Genomic DNA, 11896 nt, shown 5'->3' with positions numbered 1-11896 from the left:
AGCATGCCACTTCTACAGACAAATGACGAGATGAACGTAGAGACCGATACGCCTCTTTATTCATCAGTCGGTAAAGATGATAAATTAAGAGTTTCCTGCTGTGGGCATGCAGAGGTGCAAGTCCCAGATGTTCAAACCGAAGCTCTGTCTCTGGTTGTACAAAAGCCTCAACCGGAAGGAGATGACAAGTTCACCCTCCAGTCCAGATCAAGAGCTCACCATCGTCCCAGACCTCCAGTCCCCTTCGGCCGGGACTCCGCTCTGCATGAAGATCAGCCATCAGAGAAGAATCACAGCACCGCCCTTCAACATGCCCTCAGATTCTTGCACAATGGACGCTCCGAAGTTGGTCAAGCAAAGTTTGAGGCGTTTGATTGGAATTCGGTCAAAGTGAGATCGAAGGTCAACTCCAGATGTGTCAGAAGCCCCCAGACTCCCACTGTGTCGGTGGATCCCGTGCTGTTGGAAAGCCTGTGTCTCCCTCATGTCAAGATTGAGTCCGATTGCCTGGTGAATAATAACCTGTACATGCTGAATGTATCCTTCACACGTTTTTATATTGAGGTATAGTCTAATATTTAATCTTTTATTATGTTTTCTTGTGGCTTTAAGAAGCAATCAGCAGTGACAGAAAAGAATGTCTTTCCTCATTGTAGCTTCTGAAGCAGCTGCCTTTACATACCAGTAATAACTCTTCCTTTGCTTATTTGAAGTCCAAATAACAACCCATTCTGTGTCACAAACCTTATCATCCCTCCCAGGTATGTGCTATATAATGAGTCTGTTCATCAACAATAATTGTCATTTTTAAAGAGGGCAACAGCGTTGCACCTTAAAGAATCCAATAAGTACTCCCTTTTGATCTTCCAAACTTGTAGAAAATAGCTGTCTTTCCATTTGTCCTGAGTTATAATGATTTTTCGGGAGAGAAAATATATCCAGCCTCATTAACAAAGCAATGTCCTACTGTTTCTTATGCCTAGGATGTGTGTCTTTTACCCTTAACACTGGTGCATTTAGGAGGGGCTGACCACACATCATCTGAAGAAAGCAAAGCTCATGTTCTTCTACACTCGCTACCCGAGCTCACTGATACTGAAGATGTGTTTCCATGATGTGCAGGTGAGAAAACATTTGCAATATTGAGCACCAGTCAGATTCTCCCACACATAATAATGTGTGGGAGAATATGTTATTTTACTGTAACAAAAATACAGATATATAGCATTCATCACAATCTTGGGAAAGTCATTGTATTTTGCATTTAAGGAGACAAATTTCTTGCAGTTTCTGAGAAATATTTTCAACCTAAATCATAAAGCAGTCTGATAATGTCTATTGTTTTTAATGTGTGGCATGTTTTATGATCCCATTTTTTTTCAAAATGCAGCTCTGTCACCAAAGAAAAATAAAAGAATCAGTTTCAGACAAGTTGATACTTTTTAATTTTTTTATTGGTCAACAGCATTAAAATCAATTAAGCAATCAGATCTGGATTAACAACTTTACGTCACTATTGTATTTCTGTAAAAAAAAAAGATGTGCAAAAATGGCAACAAAGAGATGTGGTGAAATACAGTTTATTTGTATTTGACTTGCTTTATATTTGTAATACCAACATGTTTAGCAGTTTCTCTCTCACATAGTCAAATAAATTACAATATAGCCTATCAAATCACACACTTTGATCATCTCACTTACCGGTCTCTCCGTTTCGTCCTCAGTTCACGCGCTGCATCACCTCTCAGCTCATCAAGTGGTTCAGCAACTTCAGGGAGTTTTACTACATCCAGATGGAGAAGTTTGCCCGGACCGCTCTTCTAGAAGGAGTGGTCGACGTGAGGGGTCTGACTGTGGGGAGAGAATCAGACCTTTTCAGAGCTCTCAACATGCACTACAACAAAGCCAACGACTTCCAGGTAAACTGATGCTACACTGTAATTCTTACTGCTCTGAATTATGCAGATATCCTCCATCATACAGATTTGTCACACATTTCTTTGTGATGGATTTTTGTTGTTGTTGTTGCTGCTTTGGGAGCTTTCAGAGAGGTCATTTGTCTCATTTTCATCCTGTGCAGTCCGACACGATTTACTTTTGTTAGATGTGTGTGTGTGTGTGTGTTGCACTTTATATTTCCTAAAAGTCTAAAAGCTTAATTATAATAATATGTCCGCTTCGCTGTATCTCCTCATTTGTAACTGGTCTAGATTACAGTGGCTTTACAAGATGAATTCAACATATGTGTATGTAATATTTTGTAGGTTATATAATACACATATATACACACATACATATTTATTTATTTATATATATATATATATTTTAAATGTGAATTGTAGTATCTGTGGTATAAAGTATCGGAGATAAAAAATGCATACAAATAATCCCAAGACAATTCATTAACCACATAAATGAGTGTTAATATTTAAAATGTATCCATCTTCTTAAATGTATCTTTTTACATTTGATTATAACTAAACTTTTCCAACATGTAAATTGAATCACATTAAAACGGTACTCAAAAGCATAGCTCATTTAGACAAAATATACCAAACACACAGATAAACAAACTTATCACAAAAAAGGAGGGGGGGAGATAGGGAAGGCGGCTTAGACAATCAGTGCTTGATTAGATTAGAGATGTTTTTGTTCAAAGTAAGAAAGAAAAGACTTCTAGAGTTTAACAATCATCTGGCTGAGCCACGTGTGAATTATTTTACTTTTGTCCAGTTTCTAACAGAAGTGAATGAGAAAAAAACATGTTATTAAGTGGTCCTTACATTAGTAAACACTAGACAGTAAAATGAATAGTGTATTCATATGCACGGTAGGCCTACATGCTGTAATTTAAAGGATTTTGAGAGTCCATGCGATTAGCATTTTCACCTTAAACTAGGGCTTTATAACACAGTTAGTGTTCATGTTGACCTGTTTATGTCCACACACAGTATTAACCAGCCCACGTGTACTCCTCCACACAGACTGCCACTTAACATGTAGTCATAGAGCTTTAAAACTCATTCTAATTAGTACAACTATACCATAATATTACAGCAGTGAGAAGTATCAAAGGACAATGAGACTGGAGATGAGTTTAAGAAGAAGTAAAGGAAACTCAACACTTCATACGATCTTAAATGAGGATTTGCTGATGTCATAATTTATGAGTCAAACCATCATAATGAACACAGCTCCCCCCCCCCAGTGTAAAGTTTGAATATTTATGAATTTTAATTGAGGAGATTTTCGGGAATTTGGTAAATTGTTCATTTTTGTGTTAAGAATATTATTTACAGCACAAAAACAGAGATGGACTTCTAATGAGGCAGTTTTTTCACTCACTGGCACATGTGCTGTGAAAATAGCAACTTGCAGAGTCATTATATAACTGTAATTCTTTATATATGTATGTGTGTGTGTGTGTGTGTGTGTGTATACACACACGCACATTTTAATCCGTGATGACTAGATTTCAAAAGTCTAATTAAATGTGCATTAAACATTTTTTTTTTAATTAGACAAAACATCACTGCAAATTTAGTAAGGATTCACCTTAACACTGATTAAAGTGTTTTTACACAGGGTTTTTGCAGGGTTCACCTGGTTCAATTTAAGAACTTTTTAATATCACAAAAAGCAATTCAATACGACCATACCAGCGAAAATATTAAAGAATGATGGAAAACCAGTGGGGACAATATGGCCTAGAATTATAAATTATTTATAATTTCTTTAGTACATTTTTTCCCCATCAGCGTATAATTCCTGATGATAAAATTCATTCATTCTGCGTTAAATAAATTGGACCTGGATAAGCAGCAGAAAAGGGGTGGATAGATTAATGAATTAAAAATGATGAATTCATTTTTTTATATAAGTTTTTGCTAAAATCAACACTCAGTTGTTTTAAACTTTTAGTTTATAGGTGACATCCCCAGACAGCCTGCAATCAGATAAAAACACCCTTTATAAGTTAAATGACTGCCTACGGCAGGCAAGTAGAAGTAATTAAAACTTTGTAAATTAGGAATCTGAATTCTATGCTTTTGAAGACTTTTTTGAGACCTGCAGACACCTTGTTAAAGTATTTTGGACGAGATTCAAAATTTAGTCAAGTAAAAATGGATTACAATTATGTGATTACACGCAGCGTGAGGTGTCAAGGATTCCATGGAAAAACTACAATAAACAATACCAAAAACAACAGGCTAAAACATAAAGTTAGAGCTGAAGTTAAAGCTGTCCACCATTTGGCTGCTAGGTGTGTTATTTGTTTCCTGATGAGTGGCAGAGACCTTCAACTCTGTGAGCATAACAAATAACAAAAATTACAAATTTTGAGTTTCTTCTCATGAAACACAATCAATGACGTTAGCTGCGTGGAAACCATTATGTCGTCAATACAGCTGTATTGGAAAAGTCCATCATTTCAGCGTCATTGAGAATTAGATGCACTAAAAAAAGTTGTATCATGTAATGCAATGCAATAAATACTACTGGACCACTGTTCATTAAACTCACCAATATTAGCTTTTGGCATACTGAACATTATAGTGACACTTCTGCAGTTCCTAGAAGTGGTTTTGCTAAATTCTCTAACCTCATGCCTTTAGGAGAGAGACAATGTCTCAGCAAACTGTAGGATATTTATCTTTTAGATTCTGACATGGTCTGTGTGCAAACCTGCGCACACACAATATGTAAAATAGAAAGGGTCCATCCTCTGGGGAGCACAAATGTGCAGACAAGATTTCATAGTAGATTTGTTTGTTTGATTGTGATATTTGTTCCAAATGGGCCTATGAACAAATGGTAATGAGGACAAAGGTCACATGGGGCTTTACGGCTTAAGTTTAAAAGTAGCTTTAATATTCATGTATTACTGGTTCCCTTAAATAGTTTTAAACTGCTTTTAAAAACTGAAAAATCCAGACATATGCCAAATAGTGAACAATCAAATCAAGCTACCTAAGCTTAGAATAGGATATAATATATGGAAGCAAATATTAGCTCATTGCAGAAATGTTGGTATCGGGATCTTCACAATTTCATAAGCAGGGATATTTTCAGAATTTGCATTTGTCAATTTTTAGGTCACTTCATTTACCTTCAGATTTTCATTTCTGAAAGTGTGCAGGATAACTGTGTAAGACCTCTAAAGTGGTGAGACCAGTGATTACTATTCTGGGAAGGTTGATGTTTGCAAGTGGAGAATTACACAATCTTACAACTGAACAACTGTCTCCTCATGTACTTAAGGTCTTTGACAGTGGACAGAATTTTGAGAGCAATTTTTAACCCGTCAACGTAACACTGCTTACCAGCTCCTGTATTGTCCGAATTCAATATTACACTTACAACATACATTTATATATGTATTTAGAAACAGAAAACTGAAGGTTTGTTTTAAACAGTAATTTGCCATGTTTTGACTGGTTACTTACCTTGATTTCCCAGGTCTGATTCTGTAAAATATAAACCCTATGTGTGTAAAAGGTCTTATTGTCTTTAATCTTCTCCTGTGGATTCACAGGTCCCTGACAGATTCTTGGAGGTTGCCAAGATTACATTGAGAGAATTTTACATTGCCATTTCAATGGGCAAAGATCGTGATCCATCGTGGAAGAAAGCAATCTACAAGGTGATCTGTAAACTGGACAGTGACGTACCAGCTGAGTTCAAAAGTCATCACTCTGGATGAGAACCAACCAGAAGATATCATGTGCCACAGTGGTTACGGTCACAATGTGGACTTACTTGTACCTCAATTAGCAAACTATTTTGTTTTTAATGAAGAGCATGCTGTAGGTGAGTGACGTACATGACTGGACGTGTCCAGTCTCCACACATACAGTATGGCAGATGGATGTCTGACATTATCAAAGGCTTTACTGGCTGTTTTGGTTGCATTATGAGATAATTGGACATCATTTGCATTTTGCTATAATAACCATATTATATACTAACAACACATTTTGTATTGTATTGATTGTGAAACCGTTTTATTGGTGCAACACCAAACACTTTGTTTTTTGAGAAGCATTCTTTTTTGCACAAAATAAGGTCCACACAAGAGGAGTAAAAAATATTTAATATTCAGCAGAGCTCATTATTTTCATTCTGTATGTATGTACAGGATATTTAAAATGGAAATTACTTAATTAGTGTATACGTCTATGATGTCTCTAACCCGCCCGCCCCTTACAAACTCTGTTCTTAAAATAACAGTGTTTCTGTTTCTCTTCCATACTTACCATAAAAATCCATCCATCCACTTTCTAAATGACACATGGCGGCTGGCTGTCCGCGGGCTAATCAACCATGGTCTTCATCAGATGTTCTGAGTGTTTGGTCATAATTGATGATCCTTGTTTTGTCTTCAGTTACTTCTGTAACAGTGTTGATAATCCAGATGAAAATTTCTCATGGGTGAAAATTCTGTACTCTTCGTTCACAAAAGGTGCAAGGTTTGTAAATGTAAAATGTATCTTAAACACTGAATACACCTGCTTAGATATTAACCATGATAATCACACTCCGTGAGACTGAAATTGGCTCCTTTAAATACCAATATGCAGTGTGCACATAGGCATTAGAAAACTGAACAGCAACTACACTTCTGTGTGATATTTACTTAATGACCTTGCTGTCAACAATGAATGACAAGGGTCAACCACGCAAACTCTAGTACATATTAAAGCTTGGCTAGGCAGTTTTCTGGAAAAGCCAAAGCACACGCCAGAATTTGAAAATACAGCCATCCTCCTGCAGCTCTCCCCTCTGTGCTAAGCCCCTCCCACCAGACAAGCATGTGCACATACACGCGCTTTATACGAGTTCTAGTCAGTCATTTCAATCATCCCGATCATGATTGTGATCCCGATGCCTTTATAAAGCGCTAATTCTGTAAGAATTACCGTTTTGTTTGCAAACCTGTGGGCCTGTAAAGCCATTTGAGATAAAAACACTGTCATACAAGTTAGTTTTATAATTAAAACGTGTCAATATCGGCGTAGCGTTACAGAGATGGAGAGAAAATGTTGCTAACTGTTTAGCCTCATGCTAACCCTAGCCACAAGGTTTAGCCTCAGCCGTGAGCCTGTGGCTACGGTAAGCAGAAGACTTAACTATTGGTGAGATGGAGAGAAAATGTTGCTAATAGTTTAGATTTCTTCTAACCGTAGCCGTGAGCTTCTGTAAATAAGAGGACAATTGGTTTGAGGTTCATCACTTCCCAGTACGATCTTTAAATTAGCCCTTATGTAAATCATTGGGCCCTATCTTGCAAAGCCCGACGCATGTGTCTTCGCTATTTTAAGACCGACAGTTGTCAATTTTCCATCCAGCGCCCACGTTGTTTAAATAGCAAATGCTCCTGCGCCCATGGGCGTGCTGGTTTTACAGGGAGGTGTGTTCAGGTGAATTCTTGGCGTATTGCTATTTTGAGGCAGCGGGAAGTGATCGCGCCATTGACCAACAAAAACCTGGTCTAAAGTCAATAGCGCAGCATTTCGTTATTATTTTAACAGCAAATTTGTAAAATGCGCCTAGGCTCGTGCACAGCGCGCCCACCCTATGCTTGTTACTTACACACACACACACACACACACACACACACACACACACACACACACACACACACACACACACACACACACACACACACACACACACACACACACACACACACACACACACACACACACACAGGGAAGCGCAGCAACACACAAACATGCAAAAGATTACAAATAATATTACGGTGCAAATCTGCCATCATAATAGCAATGCGCCAAGGTACAAACATGCCTGGCTTTTAAAGGGAATGGGAGATGACACTCTGATTGGTTTATTGCATGTTATGCCCAAAACACTCCTATGAATTAATGTGCCCGGCGCACGGACTCTTTTTTCCGCCGTCAAACTAGCAAAGTGGATTTGGACACACCCTAAATGCACCTGCGTGTGCTTCACGCCGTGCACTTAGATAGTTAAAATAGGGCCCTTAATGTTCTAAAAGTTGCTAAATTAACTAATAGTCGAATACAGTCCTTTTCCTTCCTCCGTCTAGTGAATGAGGCCGAGACTGAGCAGATGGGAGGCATGGTTAAAGGAAACGCAAGTGCGCTTTCTCTATGGGCCCCAAAGATGTGGAAGATTTGGGCATTTAATACATGGAAGTCAAACTTTTTTGGTTTCATGCACCAGTGAGCAACTTTCATATATACGGTGTATAGTTCTCCATCCAAGACATGCACATGCATCTGCAGAACAGCCAACCTGTGATTGGCCTAAGTCTCCCGTCACGGGCTAGATTTTCTAAAGGCCGAAAACAGAGCCAAGAGGAAGACGTTTTCCCTCAGTCCACTTGAATTACAATATGCTATAAAGTTATTATAGATTAGATCGATGCCCAATGACACAAAGAAAACTGCCTAGCCCAGCTTTAAGTGTGCCACTGTATCAATTTTTTTTTGAAAAAAGCAGTATGAGCAGACATTTTGTATACATCCATCCTTTTTCACTTGTAGATTGTCCACATATATTTGCAGCCAGTTGTCATATTGTTTCAAAGTTTAACTGACCCGTGAGACAGAAAAACAAAAAACACTTAAATTAACATTGTTACGTTAATTGTGGGCTTTGATAATGCGCATTAGTGATCACATATAGTAACAATCAGCTGAATGTGGTACAGTTAACATTTGATCTTGACTTTGTATGTAAAGTGTTAAAAAAATGTGAAGTTAAAAAAAAAGGAATTTAAATGAGACCAAAATTAAAATACTATTGTAATGAAAAGCCACTGTAATCGACTTTTCAATGAAGAAACCAGGCTTTAACCACCTGCACCCCAATGTTCCCAGTATTCATGACATTACCCCGTAGTTTACCATGATGTCGAATTAACTATTTAGCTTAAACAGGTTAAAAAAAAAATACAGAGTAAGGTGGTCCTTTGCAGTGCTACATCGATGGACTTGCACGTACACTGCATCTTCTGACACAAACAATTCAAACCACAACAAAATGCTGCAACAAGCACATACTTGTCACAAAGAAATAGTCTGATTTGAAATTGGAACCTTCTTGTATAATTGCTTATTTTTAGATTTTAAACTAAAAACTAAAACAAGGAGAAAATGGCAATAAACCATTAAGGGACTGGAAGGCAACCCACAGAGGTGTAAAACTATGCAATACATTTGCATGTTTCACAGTGAAATTTGCCAAGGTGTAGGGAATCCTCATGTGGATTCTCTAAACATGAATGGACATTTTACATGAAAACACACATCACAAAAAGTTCATGTTACCATTTACTCTTACTTTCATCCTCTTCACTTAACCATACACAGTGATAAACCCGATAACAGTCTGCCTTAAAAAATGTCACAGGTGCTAAACAAGTGAAGCCAGACAGATGTAAATAATTGTTTATCCCAACTGATTAATTTTTTAGCACATTCTGCCTTACTTTGCATGCAGAAACACTCCAGGCCTCTTGTTCATCAAGCCCGTTTATACAGTGTGTGTGTGTGTGTGTGTGTGTGTGTGTGTGTGTGTGTGTGTACGTACACACACACGTAGATACCGCATCCAGCTTGTGCAATGCGTCTCTGCTACCGCGATCTTGAGACAGGGTAAGACCCGTTCTGACCATTAAGAATCTTAGAAGACACATTTGGATGTTCATGTGAAATAAATGCCAAAACATGGAATAACATTTCTAGGATGAAAAATGTATTTTATTGTTACGAACGTGTTGAATTTAATATCACTAGAGATAACGTTAATCCTTCTTTTAAGCCAACATAAAGTTAAGTTACTGTGCTGACACTAAATTAATCTAACACTAGCTTATGTCAGGTAAAGTATTTTTATTTAAAGCTTTAGTGCATCATTTTTTTTTTATAATAATGAGCATCCGTTACATTCGAGCCACTGCCAAACGAGTTGATACAAAGCTAATTAAGACTATTGGCTCCACAAAACACTTCTCAGTATAATGAGCGTGGTGTCGTCCGGAGACTTTCACACGCAGAAACTCGAGTGAAGATAATGACCTCTGCTGAAGAGTCAGTCATGTTCTTTTTAACCCTCTGTGTCCTCTTTGGCTACAAGAAACTGCGTGGAGGAGGGATGGGGGCGGTGGGAGCTTTAAGTAATTAGTAATAGATCAGCAAGATGCTGAAAATGAGGTTTGTCGAGTGTTATTGAAGCAGCAGCTCCGGGACTGAACTGCTGTTCCTTGAGTGGCCACTTAAGGCCAGTCTGGTCTCTACAGCTAATGTCACCCTTCATAACAACTGTACGGGGGGTGAACTTTATATAACTCACCTGTTTAAATTACATTGATGCTTAAAGCCATGCACTGTTACTATCTACACAAGACATTTTTTTATTTAACCAAGTATCCTGTATCATAAATCATGTCTGGCACATGTAACAAACCAAAGTGCTTGAAATCAGTTAAAATTTAGCGAGAAATGAGGATTTTAATATTGGATAGACCTCCTGCCTCGATACACATTCACGCATTAGGAGGCACAGCTACTCGGTACCAATATGGCGGCCGCATCAACGTATTGCTCCATGCTCAATGAACAGCAGCGGCAAATGTGGTATCTACGTGTGTGTGTGTGTGTGTGTGTGTGTGTGTGTGTGTGTGTATATATATATATATATATATATATATATATATATATATATATATATATATATATATATATATATATATATATATATGATCAAGCCCTAATGAAGAAAGACTCCCCAGGTTGGTCATTTTGTCAAAGTTTTATTGTGTTTTTCAAATATGCATGGACCAAGAAACAGTTCTACAGGTAAACAGTACAGAAAGCATGAAGAGTATAAAACAGCAAGAAACATGACTGATTACATGACCAGAAGAAGCACAGAGTTATAAACTACAACTTGATCAGCGAATAACCAGGGAGCCGGTTTAAAAATAAAAAATAGACTATCGTCTAATTTAATAACTATTGATGATGTCGCCACCTTGAGGAGTCTCTTGTTTCACCAAAAGTAAGCTTCAGTGTTTTCACATTCTGGAAACCTGCAGAAATAAAAAAAAAAAAAGACCATTGACAAGTTTGCCAAGTTAAACTTTTATATGTGATAACTAAGAATTCTTTCCCACTAAGTTAAAGTTTTGTAAATACGGGTATATTCAGAAATTCTGATAACAATACCTTTATACAAAATAAAGTTACAACTGTATTTGTATCATTATAGAAGTCCTTACAGGAGTTTTAATCAGTAAAAATATATCACACTTAGTGGGGTTAATTTTGAATTAGTCATAGCATTTTATTCCCCATTTACGGTGCTTCAGAAAGTAAAAAAATATGAAAAGCCTTTTTGAAAAAACATGGCTTGCTGAAAAAGACAGTTCCATTCGTTTGCATTTAAGAAAGTATTTATCCATAAAGTACATTTTCAATGGAGTACATGTAATAAGAAAAGGCCTTAAACATGTCCCCCATCAAGTAATTCAATATTATAAATCTGATGCTAATCACCATTTGCATTTTCAAAACGCTGATATGATTACTCTTCTAACATTTAACATCCATCACGAACATCTACAGCTATCCTAACAACATTATACAAAAGAGTGAGATACATACCTTTAAATGACAGGAAAAAAGGGGGATAAGATTATCTTCTTAGAAATACTTGGTACGGTTGAGAGCTCTTTGTGCCAGCTGTCCGCTCTCATCAGTTATTCTCTCCCAGTCCGTTTGACCCACCACAAAGCCGATAGCGCGCTTTCGATCGGCTTCCTTCTGCTCTTCGAGATCAGCCCATCGAACCTTGACAAAACAACCACAATGTTGTGTTATGATATGACAGTGGATAAAAGAGCATT

At 37.4% G+C, this 11896-nt stretch overlaps 1 protein-coding gene across 1 annotated transcript in view; it reads right to left on the bottom strand.

The window, feature by feature from the left end:
- Nucleotides 1-10784: 10784 nt before the first annotated feature.
- Nucleotides 10785-11896, bottom strand: part of ylpm1 (YLP motif containing 1) — a 29486-nt gene continuing 28374 nt past the window's right edge. Inside the window, exons 20-21 of the mRNA XM_028604951.1 lie at nt 11655-11840; nt 10785-11080 (exon numbers count right to left, since the gene is read on the bottom strand). Of these exons, the coding sequence (XP_028460752.1) occupies nt 11694-11840 (147 nt within the window). The 3' untranslated portion in view covers nt 10785-11080; nt 11655-11693. The remainder of the gene's footprint in view (nt 11081-11654; nt 11841-11896) is intronic.

This window comes from Perca flavescens, chromosome 18, assembly GCF_004354835.1.
Source record: "Perca flavescens isolate YP-PL-M2 chromosome 18, PFLA_1.0, whole genome shotgun sequence".
NCBI classification, from domain to species: domain Eukaryota; kingdom Metazoa; phylum Chordata; class Actinopteri; order Perciformes; family Percidae; genus Perca; species Perca flavescens.
The sequence above is the reverse complement of the archived record's forward strand: the minus strand, read 5'-3'. Positions and strand labels throughout refer to the sequence as shown.